At 42.1% G+C, this 18,269-nt stretch overlaps 1 protein-coding gene across 1 annotated transcript in view; it reads right to left on the bottom strand.

The window, feature by feature from the left end:
* Positions 1-15,521, bottom strand: part of LOC147701751 (uncharacterized) — a 123,619-nt gene extending 108,098 nt beyond the window's left edge. Inside the window, exons 1-5 of the mRNA XM_086929363.1 lie at positions 15,485-15,521; positions 14,651-14,670; positions 396-467; positions 251-293; positions 133-163 (exon numbers count right to left, since the gene is read on the bottom strand). Of these exons, the coding sequence (XP_086785489.1) occupies positions 133-163; positions 251-293; positions 396-467; positions 14,651-14,670; positions 15,485-15,521 (203 nt within the window). The remainder of the gene's footprint in view (positions 1-132; positions 164-250; positions 294-395; positions 468-14,650; positions 14,671-15,484) is intronic.
* Between the last annotated feature and the right edge of the window lie 2,748 nt (positions 15,522-18,269).

Consider the following 18,269-nt stretch of genomic DNA (forward strand, 5'->3'; position numbering starts at 1 on the left):
GAAATGACAGGGTCGTCAAATTTAAAATAACTGAAGCATGTGGGGACCTAATGTGGGTAAAAGAGAGGGGGAAATTATTTCCCAATCTTAACAGTGCTCGAAACGTTAAGGGCGTTTCGTTGTAAGGCTTACCATTTGAATCTTCGCAGATGGGAAACAGGTCCTGAAAACCAATTAAGGAGGATTTCAGTAAGCAATGTCATTAGAAACGGGAGTAGCCTAAACAATGATCTACAAGTTAAGCGCTTACCCAAAAAACAGTCTGTTGCCGGTCTTGGTGATACCTGGTGAAACTTAGGGAGGTAATGGAAAGAATTGCTAAGATGCCGGGTTGCATAAACCAATCTGCGTCAGACCGAGAGCTCAACACCCAGTATGGCAATCATGGGGCTTACCGGCAAAGAGAACAGGCTCCACCTCAATGGGGGTCTGTAAAGTCGGACGAGTGAATACTCATTCCGTGGAGGCTGACATTAACGCTGGCTTTTTAATGAAGCAACCCGAAACATAGTGCCGAGGTCATGTGACTGATAGGCACGTGATGACTATGCAGGAACGGAGGTGGCCATCTTGTAATAGGCAATTCTAATGGCAAAGGCGAGGGTATACTAGTTACGAGGATATGTGGGGTTACCAGATCCTCAAGTCCCTTCTAAAACAGAGAACAAACATTATAGTCTCTGAGCAGAATTGTCAAAAATGTAAACGCTTAACCCAATTCCGCATATATTAAAACGGCGGCAATTTTAGAGTGGTTAATCTCGGAATCAGAAAGAAAAGAGATTGTAGAAATAGTATAGAAATAGAGATTGCATAACTTTAGAAATTTTCATCCAAAAAGTACATATTCCAAAAAACAAAGATTATAGAACTTTGTAATGTTAGAATGAGTTCATAGATTCTAACCCATATATATACAACTGCTATACTTTTTGACAATATGGGCACAGAAATATATGAATTATCTCATTTGGATCCAGATTCACAAGATGAAGTGCGTACAGATATATGTGGCCACAGTTGGAAATTTTTGTTAATTCAGGAAATTCAGATCTTCAAACAGCGCATATAAAATCCTGAGCAATGTAGCAAAATGAAGCATCCCGCAAAGGCATCCAATTGTCTTTATATCAGAGAGGTCCAGTCCTCCAGTCGATTCAAACCAGTGTGGATACTTTTAGTTCTCAGGATCCATTTAAGTTCCTCTTTATTCAACAGGGTGCTCAAATCGCCTCCTCTTGGAAGACTTTTAATTGCATCAATAATTGTCCATTTAAGTTCAGTTTCACTGTGGCTTTTTTCAACAAAATGGTCCACAAGGTCGTTAGGAGTCCTGCACCGAATTCTACTCTTGTGTTGTTCAATTCGTAGTCTGGCTTTTTGCGTAGTTTGTCCTATGTATATTAGCTCACACGGGCAAAAGATAGCATAAATTACATTAGAAGTGTTACAGTTTGTAAGATGTTGCCTGTGAAAAAAGATCTGTTCAAACATGAAGTCTTTTCCTTCAATTGTGCTAGCACAGACACTGCATGAACCACATTTTACATGCCCAACTACTCGCGGGAGCCCCCATAGATCATCAAGAGTGTTTCTAGTATTAGAGGCCAGTGAAGAGGGGGGGTCAGGGTGTTTGGAAGTGGAACAGAGCCGGAGGCCACCAAATCCCTGCCAGGGGCCACCACGCAAATATGTATCCATCCTCAGAGGATTATTATATTAAGGATATATATTGGCATGGTGGCCCCTGGGGTATGGTGGCCCTGTGCAGGTGCACAGCTTCCACATGCCTAAGGCCGCCCCAGTTACCAGGAAGTCCCTAGTAAAGTGCACTAAGTGTGCCATGGCTGGTGATTTAAATGCTACTAGTGGGCCTGCAGCACTGATTGTGCCACCCACATGAGTAGCCCTACAATGGTGTCTCAGGCCTGCCACAGCAGTGCCTGTGTGCAGTCTGTGAACTGCCATGTCAACCTGGCCAGTTTCCCCACTGACCAGGCCTAGCCCTTCCCTTTCTGTGCACATTGGTCACCCCTATGGAAGGCCCAAGGTACCCCCTTGGGCAGGGTGCAGTGTATGTGAAAGGTAGAGCATGTACTAGTTCAGGAGGTAACATGCCCTGGTAGTGAATGACAGCCATTTTTGTTTTTCACTATTGTAAGGCTACCTTGCCCATAGGCTATCCTGGGGAAAGCTGGCTACAGTGGCTACCAGCATATCTTCCCATAGGAGCAAGGTAGGACATAAAGCTCTGGTATCCCTGAACTCAGAATTTAATAACACATCTTTTAGGAAGGATGGTTTTTAAATCCTGTGTTTGAAAGCAGCATTTTAGAAAGTGGCTGCTTTCTTTTCTGACTTTTCTGTGTGCCTTTAGCTGTTTGTGAATTGACTGTCTGGTTTGTGAGTGACAGGTCTGGGGGATTCCAGGGGACAGAATGAGTCCTCCCAGTGGTGAATAGAGAGATCTGCATCTAGATGAGAGGGAGGAGTTGCACCTGGGACCTAAATAGGATTGTGCCTGCCCTCCACAGTGCTGGCTCCACCCCTATGGTGCGTCTGATGTCTTTGCCCTGCACTGTGAAAGGAAGGAAGGAATCATGTGAACAAAGTGCTCCAGGGCTGTGCTTTCCCTCCACAATGCTGGCTCCACCTCCTGTGGGGTGGCTGATGTTTCTGCTCCGCACTGTGAAAGGAAAGAAGGACTCATGTAAACAGAGTGCTCCAGAACTGGTTTGCACAGGGCTTAGAGCCCTCCTGCACAAAGGGAACAAAGATGTTTTGGGGTATAAGTACAGGACCCCAGACCACTGAACTTTAGATCATCCTGGAATCAAGAAGGGACCTCTGCCAAGGAGAAAGCTGGAAGACTAAAGAAGAAGGAAGACTGTTCTGCTTCTGCTTTGCTGGACTGACCTGCAGTTGCTTTGCTGCCAAGGAGAGGGGAAGGACTTTGCTTTGTGCTGTGTCCCCTTGCTTGAAAGAAACTCCAAGGGCCTTAAGTAGAGCTGGATCCCTGTTAAGAAGTCCCAGGAACAAAAGGACTTTACCCCCAGCTTCCCTGAACTCTGCTGAGATAGTGCTGTCCTTCTTAGAGTGCTTGGGCCAGTTGTGGTACCTCTGGAAGTTGTACCTGTGTTGGGAAGCTGTCAACCAAGATTTTAAGAACTTTCTGCAAAGTTTAACGCATCGCTCGCTTGCGGAGCGCATCCTGTCAGTGCGAGGAAATTCCCGCCGCCGCGAAGGCCGAGATCGCCGCAGCGTCATCGCATCCTCCGCTTGCGGGACGCACCAGTCCGGTGCGGGAAGATTACCATCGCTGCGAGTATCGTTGCAGAACCTGTCGTCACTGGGAGAGATCGTCGCATGGCTTGCTTGCGGACCGCATCACGTTGCTGCGAGAGTCGTCACAGAGCCATCGCTCAAGGGGCCGTGAGAGGAGAAGGTCGCTGCTGAGCTGTGCATCGGCGCCGCACCGGAGATCATCGCAACCCGGAAGATCGTCGCATCGTACCTTTTTGCGAGCCCTTTTCACCGAAACCTGTGCACCGTTTTCCACGCAAGGTATCGCATCCCTACCCATACAGACCGGAGTCACCGCAACACGCTCGCTACTTCCAGCGGGGTTGTCGCATCGCCTCCCCACAGTCTCAGGAGTGACGCATCGCTTGCTTTTCAACGCTACAGCTTTCACTTTGAACTTTTGTCGCATCTAAAGGTTCTCTTGGCTAAAACGTGACGCAACTGTACATTCTTTTAACGCAACCTTAAGAACTCTTTGAAACCATATTCTTGAACTGTGTATGTTGAATTTTTGTCCTTTTGGTCTTGTGTAGTTTAAATTAAAAAGACCTTTATTTTTCAAAACTGTTGTGGAGTCAGTTTGTGGTGGTTTCACTGTGTTACTGTGAGTGTTGGTACAAATACTTAGCACATAGCCTTTGATAAGCCTGACTGCTCGTGCCAAGCTACCAAGGGGATGAGCAGGGGTTATCTATAGAGTGTATCTTTCTTACCTTGACTAGGAGCAAGGGTCCCTATTTGGATAGTGGTACCTACCTCTGCCAACTAGTTTCCCTCAGTTCTAACAGTCAGTCACTTTCCTCCATCACAGACAGAAGCCACAACTGCAGGCAAACCCACCCCTCACACAGTCTTTCTGCTCTTCTTCTTGGCTGGGACATCTTTTTCCTTGAAGTAATATGAATTCCTAAGGATTTAGGTCTCATACTTATACCCCATTTTGTTATTGTTCTCTTTGCTGTAAGGGCCTCTGAACCCAGTCCAAACCAGTCCTGTTCTCCCTGGTGCAGCATGACCACAGGGGGCAGAGACAGCATTGTGAAAAGAAGGCACAGCCTATTCAAGTGTAAGCAAAACTCCTCCCACCACTCTAAATGCAGACCAGGTCTATGCAGCCCAGTGATGAGTCATCCAGGCACGGCAGGGAACACCTCAACCCCCCTAGTGACAGTTTAGAGTGAATGCACATCCCCATCTCCTGTCACTACAAAATCAGCCGCTGAATACACAGACAGTCAGAAACACACAGGATGGTAAAGTAAGAAAATGCCCACTTTCTAAAAGTGTCATTGTCAAACACCGAATTTAAAAGCCACCTTTTCCAAAAAGTGCATTAATAAATTCTGAGTTAAGAGAGCCTAAACTCCATTTCCCTATGTTGTCCCTATGAAAAGGTATACTTAGAAGGTGTTACAAAGCAAATCCCCTGTTAGCCTATTTAACAGATAGCCTTTCAACAGAGAAAAATGATATACACAGTATTTCACTAGCAAGACATGTCACACACACACGTACATGTCCTACCTTTCACATACACTCCACCCTGTCCACAAGGGTACCTTGTGCCTACCTAAGGGTTACCTTACATGTAAGAAAACAGAAGGTTTGGGCCTGGCTGTTTAAAAATGCGTGTGCAGGTACTACAGTGGTAGGTCTGAGACACATTTTCAGGGCTACTCATGTGGGTGGGAAAACCAGTGCTGCAAGCCCACTAGTAGCATTTGATGTACAGCCCTGGCACACTCAGTGCACTTTACTAGGGACTTACCAGTAAATCAAATATGCCAATCATGGATAACCAATCATAGCACAATTCATACAGAGAGCATATGCACTTTAGCGCAGATCAACAGTGGTAAAGTGCACAGATTCTTCTACCCAACAAAAACAGGGTCAGAAAAATAGGAGACAACAGGCAAAATGTTTAGGAGAACCCTGCGAAAAAGGCTTATTCCAACAATCTGCAGTATTAATTTTATTTACATGTATAAAGTGTTTGCCATCAAATACGAGTGCAGGTGGATGTATGACGTTACCACGCGGTACATTACAATGCGGTACATCACAACGCAGCTTTTACAATGCAAGTCGTTACCACGACTTGCGCTGTAGGGTGCTGGACTTAGGAATAGTATGATTTACTATTCCAACTCCAGCCTACGTACAGTAGGGAAGGTGTTGGAATAGTATATCACACTATTCCTTAGTCTAGAGCGCCCTCCAGTGCAAGTCATGGTAACGACTTGCGTTGTACAATCTGCGTTTTGATGGTACTGCGGTGTTTTGACCATGTAGTAAAGGTTGTTTTCCGTGCAGGTAGAGTGGCACAGCCACTGACGTGTTAAGTCATATCTGCAAACTTATCAAGAAGCAGCAATTCTGAGGATGCAGAACATTCTTCTAAATTGCTATGGCAACACACCATCCCCAACTTGTGTGAATTCCACTAAGCGACCAACAACAGCTCCCACCTCGAGGGTGGAGCCTGTCAATATGTTTCAGTAGTGTGCTTCATACACTAGCATGTTTTATCTAACTCACCAAAGTGCATTCTGGTATATCAGTCCATAGCATTCATTTTACTCCCATTATTTACTGTCAAATATTTTCATAGATAGTGCTGCAAAACCCTTGACAGTGTTGGTATTATAGGCTGCGCTTACCAGAATATACCTAAGAAGACTGGAGCAAACATGTCAGAGTACAAGCCACTCTTGTAGAAGATAGAAACTGATAGAGGTTCGGCACTCGGAGTCAATAGATATTAGAAGTTGAATATGACAGACGTAAAAGTAGTACTAGATACTGACGAAAGGTAGACATAGAAGTATATAAATATGGAGATTGAAATATAGATTATAGCAGAAAGAAAAAAAGAATGGCCCTCTGGCGATGTACTGTACTCACAGCATTCAGAGTCATGGAGAATTTCTGACTTTTTGGGAATTTACAATGAATTTCATGAGTATACCTGGGAACCTACAACTGTCATCAACTCCTAGGACTACTCACTTGAGTAAACGTTTTCTGGAATAGCACGGTCTGTGGCCAAGTATGGCTGTAGTATGCTGAGGTGAGTTAAAAAAACAAAGGGGGGTCCCTGAGAGAACTGTTTATTTTGGAGAAGAATCCAGGGAAGGATAATAGAGACAAAACAAAACATAAACTTCTCCAATTAATTCAATGAAGGAGCAATGCATCTACAATATTAGAAGACCATAAGTCATACCAGTTCAATTAATAATTTGTTTCTCATCAAAAATATATTTATTTTTTACATTAGAAAAAGTAGATTTTATATTCACACTAAAAACATGAATTTTTTAGCTCCACAGAACTAGAATTAGACATACCTAGACAAAACAGAAATAATAAGCCAAGCAACTTTTGGAACAACAATCACACCCAGTCACACTTCACACTTCACATGGCATAACATATCAAAAACATTAAACATGAATAAAGCAAACTATAAGAATGGTTATTTTATACTGTGAATAAAGAAATCAAACAATTCAGAAACTTTAATAATCTTAATTTATAGAGCAAAGAATGCACAGACAGAGTTGCGCCGACACGCGTTTTGGTTGAAAAGGTCTGTTGAAGAGATGTCAGTAACCTTCATCAGGGTGCTGTCTGTACTCAGTGCTTAGTGGCAGCTGCCATCCTGTCTGAATTTATTTAAGCATAAGTATTAGGGTCTCACAGGGAATTTCAAATACTGGTCTGCTCCTAAATAAGATCCTATGCTTACATCCCTGCCCGTGAGCCTGTACAGCACCAGGCTGCGTACCGTACCATACCCTTCCACATATCATGGTCATCTCCTGCCACCCACCTGGTATGAAATCATGGTATGAAATCCTATGCAATGATCCCTTTCATGCTGTATTAGAAATGTACTAAGATGCACAGGGAGATACAGCAATATAATGATAAGCATTACTGTAAAAACATGAAACCTAAAAGGAAGGGCCAGTTAAGGACAGAATAAAACTCTGTATGGCCGGTGTTAATTCCATACCAGTGGGAGCCATCAAGGACTATGTTCAGTCATAGCTCTAAAGACTATGTAACATCAATCTTCAGTATCAACCAGTATATCAGGCCATGCCAGTAAGAGTCATGCCTAGTTAAAACCAGAATAACCAGTACTGACTATACAGTGGGACTATACAATTACAATCCATGGAAAACCGCTATGAACAAGTAAGATAAGTGCCACATTTATCTATTCCCTTTGGACTCTATCTCTGTCCTCAATACCTAATCAGGCTAATCTGGAGCCACACCCTCCTGGAACACAGCACTGGGCATACCATTGCCGTCAGCCATGCCCTGTGTCTAGTACTCGCCCACCAGTATCTAATGGGCATTGTTAAAGACAAGATACAGGCATTGATAAGGTTTATTCTCTGTGCACATTGCTACAAAAAGACTTGCCATTAAGATTGGATTTTGTGGCATTTTAGAGCCATTGATGCCAAAGATGTTTGTAATTTATGTATCTTGTACTGGCTCTTGGGAGGTAATCTAAGTGTTGTGCGAAACATCTACACTGTTGCAAGAACACTCTTAGCAAATACAATTGCTCATAGCAGTAGTATGTCAGGTTTTTCTATTCTGCAGTGTTTCCTGAGGCTGTATATTATAAAGTACAATAAATGTATAATATATTCAGCAAAAAATATAATATATATGTATGTTTAAAAAATATTTGTTGAACGCATTTAGCTTTCTTTGCACACCCAACTCAGTTTGGTCTAATATTACTAACAGGCAGATGCATCAAAGAAAATACCGGGAGCAAACGGGCAGATTCTCAGAATCTGGCCGTTTGCTCCCGGTATTTTTGCATTTAGGATGCATCATCCCAAATGCAGAAATCGCAATTTAAGGAATCTCTAAATAGCGATTCCTTAAATTGCTCTTGCATTTAAGGAATGCCAAAATGAGATTCCTTAAATGCAATGCATGAAACCCAAAAAATAGCGATTTCGCTAATAGGGGGAGCAAATTTTTGTGCATTTTTCAAAGTTACATGTTGCGCAGGGCATGTGTGTGTGTAACATTTGTGCACAGGTCCATTTCAGGGGTCCAACAGGGTGTCCTTTGGACACCCTGGCACCATTGAAATAGCAGAACATTAGAGATTCGGTAATAGCTAATCGCTAATAAGGAATGGATTTCCCATACATTCCTATGGGCCTTTAGGCCCATAGGAATGTATGGGAAATGGCTTTCCCATAGGAATGTATGGGAAAGCCATTCCTTATTAGCGATTAGCTATTACCGAATCATAAATAAGGAATCTGTAGGAATTGCGAATAACATTGCGATTCCTACATGCAGCCCGTTTTGCGAGTCTTTAATAGCGATTCCTTAAAATTCGCTATTAAGGACTCGCAAAACATAACTTTGATGCATCTGCCAGTACGTCGTTTACGTACAATAAACAGGATAAATGCTTCCACTTTACTTTTGGACTTGCACTTCTATCAGTCATCAAGGAAGATGGTAGGTCTGCGAGAAAGATTGAAAAAAGAAGTGGGGCCAATACGCAACCCTGTCTGAGGCCATTGTTTATAGTTATTTCCGGAGTCAAACCCCCTATTGTATCTTTAATGACCTGTGCCCAGTTCTGTCTATGCAACTCTTGAATTATTGCTAGGAGATCCTCTTGAATATTATGACTTCTTAGAGTCTTCCAAAGGCACTCCCTATCCACAAGGTTGAATGCTGGGCGAAAGTCAATGAAACAGCAGTATAATCTACCCTGCTGTTCCATGTATTTACGTGCTAATGCCCATAAGTCAAAACAATGGTCTATCATTGAATGCCCCTCTTTGAAGCCTCCTTGTTCGACCTGTACGATCGAATGTGAATCCACCCAGTCTTTTAATCTGCTAAGTATTATTTTCGAGAATACTTTCAGTCCAATATCTAGCAGATTCATTAATCTATAGTTCTTAGGATCATTCCTATCACCTTTTTGGTGCAGAGGCCTAATATCGGCCCCCCTCCAGGATTTTGGGATAATTCCTGAGTCTAAAACGGCTAAAAACATCCGAGAGAGAAATTGTGCCCAACAATCTATCTGAGTTTTAATTATCACAGCAGGTAATTATCTGGCCCTGCGGCGCGAGTTAGATTTAACTTCCTGATAGTTTCCTTTACTTTTTCTACCGAGAAGGATGAAATTAGCTCTTTTGCCTCCCTTCCTCTAAGGGCACTTCCCTTACTTATTACTGACACATGACTAGCCATATATAGTTGGCCTAAATACTCCTCCCAGGTTGCCTCGTCTACTACACAGCTCAGGGTTCCAGGGGTCCGACCAGAGGCGTTCTGGATCAGCTTCCAGAACCCTTTCACAATTTTTGTTTCGATTGTTTCTAAACAATTCTGCCAACATTTTTCTTTAAATATTATCTTCTTAGTCCTTACAAGTATTTTATATTCTTTCTTTAATTTATTTAATTTAGTTAGACCCTCCTGATCATACCTTTGCCGTAGGGACCTTTCAACTCTCCTTATTAAACTTTTTTTTTCTACACACAGGATCAAACCCGCTTGCTTGCTTTCTGAGAGATGATCCTATATTTTTAGAATTTGTTTCCTTTGTTTTCAGGTCAACTTCAAGACTTGTACAATCTGGTTAATTTTATCTCCAAACCATGGAACCTTCCGTTCAATAACTTCCTCCAAAGTTACATTTTGTTGGAAGCTCGCTAATGTCGCTAGACATTCATCTGCTAATTTTGTAGTCAGACATTTTGTATATGACATAGTCTGCGGAAGGACTCTTTCACAGAGTTTTAAGGGCCACCTCGTTAATTCACAATAAAGGGCTCTATGGTCACTTTCCTCTCGCTGGATTACCATGAATTTGTTTACCCTATCAAAGTTCCATGCGTTTACAAACACATAATCTTTGGGGCAGTGTTGGTTACCTTTTCTAAATGTCTGCTTTGCTGGACGATCGGAATCTACCCTACCATTTAAGCTAATTAACCCCTTTGAAACCAAGAATTTCCCTAAGGCTTCATCTTGTGTAGTCATAGTACAAGTGGGGAACAGGGCTGGCATTAAATCAAATGCTTTTCTGATTTCTTTTAGCCAAGGATGTCATTTTTTAGGGTTTAGTTTGTGGTTAAAATGCCCCATAATAATTAACAGATCATTTCCATATTTATCAGACACGAGTTCATTTCCTCCTTAAACAGACCCATTTCCCATTTATACTCCTCTTGAGAGCCCCATTGTATGTAAATATTCACCAAACTCAGTCGTTCATTTGGCCTTTCGGAGACAAGAAGAGTTATCTCACAAACCAACACCCATTTACAAGCTGTAGTTATAAATCTTCACTTTTTTGCCATACTAGTAGAAGTAAGTGTCATAATCCCCCTGGAAGGTCAACCAAATCATTTTTTACCAGCTGGTTTATGTTGGTGTACAAATTCTTCGAATGGCGGGGTGTAGTCGCATAGCCAAGTTTCCTGCAGACAATTAATATCAATCTTTGATTGTCCTATCAGTCCATTTATGTTCCATGAAATTATTCTTGTGCTATACGACAACCCACTTCCCTAATCAATCTCACTAAGTCTGCCGGACTCAATCATGCCCCATATGGGTGTACTTGTGGGGCTTTCTACAGAGCTCCAATTGCCCCAGCTAGTTCTTAGCCTGGTGTTCTCTACAACTATATTAATATTAGCTCTTTCCCCACATGCCCCTACTATCATTCTTGCCTGCCTTTTCCCCAGACCTGCATGCCATTTAAGGAAGGCACTGTCTGGTTGGTTTTCTCTATCTAATTCGGTTTGTGTTATTAGTCTTATTGCTTCATCCAATATTTCTTTTTCGGCTTTTAAAATTGCAGTTTTTACCAACCCCGAGTAAACTTTGACTTTTGTAAATTCTGTGCCTTTATTATACCTGCCTCAAGTCTTTTGTCTCAATTTCCTTCAGGCTGGGACATTTTGAAAAAGCAAAAAGGAGTTTTGAGCGATTAAGTGGTACAATCTTTCTTAACTTTTTCCTCCCCTTCTCTAATTCAGAGGGCTCTATATATATATATATATACATTTTTTATCACTTGATTCTATTCCTGCTGCCCTCAAATTTTTCTTTTCCCTTATATCTTTCTTTATAGTTGGGTTTAAAGGGCTTTTGGGGGTTTTACCACCCCTCCCTGATCTATTAGGGAGGTCCTTCTCCTCCTGCGCGTTTTCCCACTTTCTCAACTTTGTCACTTCGCTTTCTACTTTAGGAGGGAATTTTTGATGGACCCTTTTCCCCCTAGTTGCTACCTGTCTCTTAATTTGGGGACTCTCTATCACCCTTTTTGACCTCCTATTCGGCCAGGGAGTCTCTCTTTCAAGAGATGTTTCATAGGATTCACTCCCTTTTCCCCACTTTTCTTTGGGCCCTTTTGTTTCCCCTTTTGATAAGCTTTTCTTTTTAAATGAAACCTTGTGCTAGGTCCCCTATAACAAGGGTGATCCCCCATCTCCTGATTAACATTGGGCATCTGAAAATATACACATCATGACAATTATTAATTTGCCCTGTTTCCCCTTCACCTCCTTGAGCAGGAATTACAGTTACCAGTCTAACGACAGATGGCATTAAACCTTGTAATTCTCTAACAATTTGTTTTAAGTTGACTTCATGGGAGTTTAATGTTTTATTATTAGATAATGTCACTTCTAGCAGGCCTTGCAGTTTTTTTTTCATCAATAACATAATGTCCAGCATTGAAGCTGAAGAAGTTGATGAAATGTCCAGGCCCAACGTACTATTACTCTCTAATTCTTCTGTGCCTTTGGGGCCTTGATCTATCGATTGACTCATGCTTTCCTCTAGTCTAGACCTTATTTCCGAGTCCATAATATCTTTCTGGGCTTGCAGGACTCTTGAGGCATTGACCTTGTATTCTTCTTCAGTGGTCCCGGTCATAGAGAATATCATTGGGGATGAGGAAAGTCTTAATTCCAGATTGATATTAATTTGGCTGCCAATACTTTGTTCCACCAGAGATTCTTCTATACTTGAAACATAGTGTACGCTAACTTCTTGAGTCATAAGCAGATCCTTGTCCTGGACTTGGATTTTTTGGGGTGTAGGGATCTTCTTAAAATGTTTACCTACAAAGTCTTTGATCGATTTTGACACAAGACTTCACCCTTTTTCACTACCTTGCGATTTATCAAGTGTGAATTTCTTCTTAGTAGTCTTACTTTGCACATTCTCATCCCGGCCATCCATACTTCCTACAAGTACCATGTTTTGTTCCATTACTTCATTGTTCGGAATAGGGAGGTCCTTTCTTACTTTACTTGTTTTTGCCTTCTTTGGAGCCATCTGACGTTCACTTCTACTGTGTCAAGTAATATACACCGTAGGGGTAAAACAGGTGTAAAGAAGTGGATCAAACAATGCTAGTGAATGGGGTAAGTATATTAGTCAAATTAAGTCCAACCTATTACTACTCCGCCACTTTGTTCACATTGAATCCTTAGTTCCTCCAATAATTATAAGCACAGATTACCCCCTCCGCAATAGCACAATCCAGGACAATTCACCAGCGATGAATTCAGTATTTGTAAATTCAAGATGGTGATGCTTTTATTTCTTTCCAAAGTCACTTACCTCTGCTGTATCAGTCAGGCTTGTAATGTTACCAATTTTCATGGGGTATTTCCTAGCTATCCATACTTTAACTTTTATGCCTGTAGCCTCCTTAATGCTGGCTCTTCCTTCCCCCCTCTTGGGGTGCCAGTGGCCGGGCACTTTCCTTTCCTTTCCCCCTCCGGGGCTTCACCCGGCTGAGTACTCACTCTACTGCTTCTTCTCTCTGTGCGAGGTAGCGCTCCTCCATTTTTGTTCACTATTCTCCCCCAGGATCAGTAGATGCCGACGTTGCAGCCTCCCAGCTGTTTCCTTCTTTCGCGGAAGTGGAAGCAGGAGTAAGCGTGTGATGTTGAGCGCTGAGCGTAGAATGATGCACGGCAGCCGACGACACAACAGCAGAAGCAGGGCAGAGCATAGGTAGAAAGTACCATACGGTTTCTTGGGATATATTTCTAAATGATCAAAATCACCAAAACATAAAGCAGCTGTGAGTGCAACTACCTCTTGCATAGAATGTTTTGTGGGTAGTAATCTCATTGTGGAATGTATCTGCCATGTTTCCAGTTGTGTGTCATGGACTATGTTTCTCCAGCAGTCATATATATGTGTTTTACATATTAAAACACTGTTCTCTGAAAAAGAGATGGAATTTGTTTGAGCTAAACGGATAAAAGAACAGTTAAAAGAAAAGATGGAGATAACATATGATGAAATTCATCTCTTATCTACAGAACCACTGACTCATTGCCCTATCTACAAAACCACTCCTTCAAACAAATATGTTCATTTAGTCATAAACATGGCCCATCAATGCACCTAAACTCATGCATTGACCCATTCATCCACTACTCATACACCTTTTTTCCATTCACTGAATCGCACAGGTGTTAACTCACACTTGTCACCTACCCACCTTCCTATCCTCATACATACATTCTTCTGAACATACATTTATCCATATAAGCAACACTCTTTACGTATTCATACATCCACCTACACCAATGCATACTCGAACATTTATATATTCTCCTGCTGAGATCCATCCACCCATCCATTCATTAAACCTCATCCATTCTCCCATTCATCCATGCACATCCATTTGTCTATATAGACACAGTAACACACATTCATCTATGCATCCGGTATAGCTGTTAGTCTTTTATCAACTTCATATACCAATGTGGATGGACCCGTAGTTGTGGACTAGGATTTTCCTACTAAGTATATAGTGCTTGAGAGCACAAGAATCCTCTGGATTGAAAAAAAAACCTCACCCACCAACCTAGTTGGTGGCATGTTTCTTCATCATCAGGTTCCCAGCTGGGCTGCAGAGTGCAACCCAGCTGTGCTTCGAGGCCTAGATTAGAGCAGAGTGTTTTTTATGGCTTGAGAGTGTGAAAAATGTGCTCAAATAGTGGTGCTGATTAAAAGTGTCTCTAGGATGCCCAATCTGGTACTGATTTATTGACAGGGTCATAGGGCACGTTAAAAATACAAGATGAGATATTGTGAAGATAAAATTGCTCTTCCATATCTCTAAAATACTGGTCGACATGTTTCAGCCTAGTATAAATTAGTAAGGCTTTCTTCAGGACCAAAAAGTGGTGATGTGGCTACAGAAATTGGAAGTAGCCACGTGTGTGTGAGTGATATATAGCACACGCGCTAAGGTGTGCTGTGTGTGTAGTGGAAGAACCGCACTTACGGACCCACAGTTGGTAAAATCTGCAACAAAAAAAAGGGAAGGCATAGAACATAAAGGACAATTACAACATATAAACATACATGCTGTTAAGTTTCTTCACAGTCCTTGGATAGGCTTGTTGCTCGCAGAACTTCTCTCTTACACTTGCGTGGTAGAAAAACATTCAGGTTGGTGCCAGAAAAGAGTATCATTTATACATACATATATAAAAAATAGCCCAATGCCATGCATGGTGAAGTGTCAGCATGCACGTTCATTGGTGCATATGTTGCTTGCGTGGTCACAAGTATGCACCTTAGTGGCAAGAAATTGCCTTCGTAATCAGTATTTCAAGTGTACAGCTTAAGAATACATTTACATAGGTCGGTACTACCGGGGATTTGCCGGTGAAGTGTTTAAATAAGTGAGCGTTATGCATTTGATTCTATGTAAATAGGTTGATACAACCGGGCACTCGTCAGTTTCACATTTAATAAGTGAGCATTCTGTGGTTACTAGGCGCCGATATCGCCTCTAGTTAAAAAAGGGTTCTTCGTGTCACAAATACTTAATACGAATACATTGCACGCTGCATCTCTGATTTGGTGTTGCAGCGCGCGCAATGTAATTTGTTTTAATTATGTATTTCTTTACTCAACTCCGTTCGGCCCAATTCTGGAGTTTACTACGCCTCACCCTGCCCCTCCCCGCGCCACCTACTGCCCGCAGCACTCCCTCGAGGAGCCGCTACTGCATCCACCCCAACAGTAGTGGCTGCTACTGGACCCGGGTGATGTGACGAGGGGGGTTGGGGCAACAGGACAAAAAAAGAAAACATTAAAAAAAAACTCTTACCTGATGAAACGGCCTCCACCTCTCCTCCGTTCTCCATCCTCTTCCTTCCTGCAGTCCCGGCCAGCTGCAGGTAGCACCCGCCCTCCCAGCCTCTCTATAGCCAATCACAACACTGCAATGCAGCGTTGTGATTGGTCTGAGCTCCCTGGATCGATGCTCAGACAGGGACTGGGTGGGTTTGCATGTTCCTCAACAGGCTGTGTAATGCAGCCTGGTGGGGACATGCAAAGTGCGCAGGACTGCTTGAGGCGGCCCGGGATGGCCAACCAAGCAGTCCTGCGTACTTCAGGAGTGAGAACCACTCCTCTCCCTACTCAGCCAGACCCGCCCCGCCCGAGAGCCACTAAATTATATAGGAAAAATAAAATGATAATAACGAAAGTTATTATCATTTTATTTATCCTTTTGTTTAGTGGTGTGAAGTTTCTCTGCCTTAGCGGGGAGCTGCCACTGTACCCCAATACACAACCATGCAACCGCTCAGTCACAAACATATCTGTTCTCCTATTCTTCCACATGCATGCATCCAAAGGTCCTTAAATGCATTCATCAAGGAAGCTGCACATATCCATGTATTCATCCTTCCTCCTTACATACTTCAGCCCACATACACTCATATATGGATCTCTTGCCCCAGCTACACACGTCCATTAATTCATCTAACGAGCTATAATGCAAACACTTTAATTCAAGTATAGGTCTATCCATCCAGTCATCATCCATCCATCTACTCATCATCCATCCATCCATCCACCCACCCTCCAATGCTGATCATTCCCTCCATTAAATCTGTTTTTTTCTTACATAAAACATTCTTAAATTTATCACCCGTGAGTACACGAGTCTCTGTATTTGTCATATTTTTCTTGTTTATTTATGCACGTTTTACGTAGCACGTCCTTTGACAGATGCGTGGGGCACGTGAGGTACGTATTTAGCCTTCAGTACCATCGTATTTTTGTGGTTTATTTTTTAAGCACTTTCAGCTTCTGAATTGTAAGTTACTAATACAGGGCGGAAAGATGTAATTTAAATAGGAGCAGACATGTTATTGTTAGTGGATGAAAACGAAGTAAGGGGAAAGTGTGAATAGGAGATCTATATGACTTATTCAAATCAAGCATTTATCCATCAATCTGCAAGGATGCAGTCATCAATCAATCATTCCATCCACACCTATATATTTACCTGTTCATCTATCACATCCATGTCAGGTATTCCTCTATCCAACTATACATTGACATCATGAATCTCTGTACTTCCCACCTACAGCCTCATCATCAATTCATACACACAATTAGCCTCTCCTCCCACATCAGTGCCAAGCCGCTCATGCATTTCATGGGTTTACCCATCCTCCTATGCTCTTTGATACATTTATCCATCAATATATGAAATCACCGACCATATTCGCCCATAAATAATCCATGTGTCCACCCGTCAAACCATGCACTGACACCCAACCACCCACACATGCAATCAACAGTCCACCTTTGAATGTGTGTGAGTATGCGGCTTAGTTTGGTTGTGTATCTGTGTGTTCCATTGGTTGGGCATGTGATCGCTCTAGTTATGTGTAGAAGACTTCACTTAGCATATGATAGCAGATATGGGCATTAAATAAAAACTTTGAATTTGATGGCGGTATGTGGCCAAGTAAGGTTGTCTTTAGGACATCAAATGATAGATTTACATTGTCATGTGCAGGGGCAGTGGAACTTGGGGTGATGCAACACCCCCAGAATTGCTTTGCAGAAGTTCGATAAGACAATGATCAATAAAAAAGTCCTTTCAATTTTGTTTTTAGCTTGTCCCATGTGTCGTGCAAATACAGCGGTCAAACGCTGGGCAATGCATTCCTTCATCTTTTCTTTTTAACTTGAAGAGTAGTGTTTCCTTTTCCTTTCTCTTACTGCAAGGTGAGTGACAATTCTGCTGGGGTAAATATAATTTGAAAGGACAAGGCTGCACTATGTCAAATGTTTTCTAACACACAACAACATTAAAATACTTTGTAAATGAATTTTACAAATATTTCTAAATATATTATCAGCAAGTTAAGAGCAATTAAGGCATATTTGGGCACATGCATCAAGGTAAGGAATTGTGATTCCTTAATAGCGATTTTTAAGGAATTGCTATTAAGGACTCGCAATTCCTTATGCATTTAGGAATCGCTAAATAAATTGTGATTCCTACACATTCCCTTCGCTATTAGGGAATGCTTTTCCATTCATTCCTAGGAATGAATGGGAAACCATTCACAATTTGCGATTACCAAATAGGTAATCGCAAATTGTGCATGCAATCTCAAGGGTAGTAGGGGCCCAAAAGGCCACCCTGATGCACCCCCAAAATTGGCATATGTGCACCTGTGGCGCACACACATGCCCTTGGGGCCACATGGCACTTAGAAAATCCAATTTTGTGTATTTTTCTAAGTAATTGCAAATTAGCATCAACTTGTGGTTGATGGTAATTTGTGATTCCTTAATGTAAAGTCACATTCTCAGAATGCTTCTTGCATTGCATTTAGGTAATCGCAAATTGCGATTCCCTAACTGCATTCGCAAAATAGGTAATCACAAAAATTGCGATGACCTGTTTGCAAATGGTTTTGGGCTTGATACATCCCAAAAGGCTAATTACCAGTCGCAAAGGGGACGATTCTGCAAATTGGCCACTTTGCGACCGGTAATTAGCTTTTTTCATGGGTAGACAAGAAGTAGGTCCTCTGGATATAGGAGAATCACTGGAGAGTTTAGATATAGCAATACGATCTACT

This window comes from Lissotriton vulgaris, chromosome 7 (assembly GCF_964263255.1).
Source record: "Lissotriton vulgaris chromosome 7, aLisVul1.2, whole genome shotgun sequence".
Lineage (NCBI taxonomy): Eukaryota > Metazoa > Chordata > Amphibia > Caudata > Salamandridae > Lissotriton > Lissotriton vulgaris.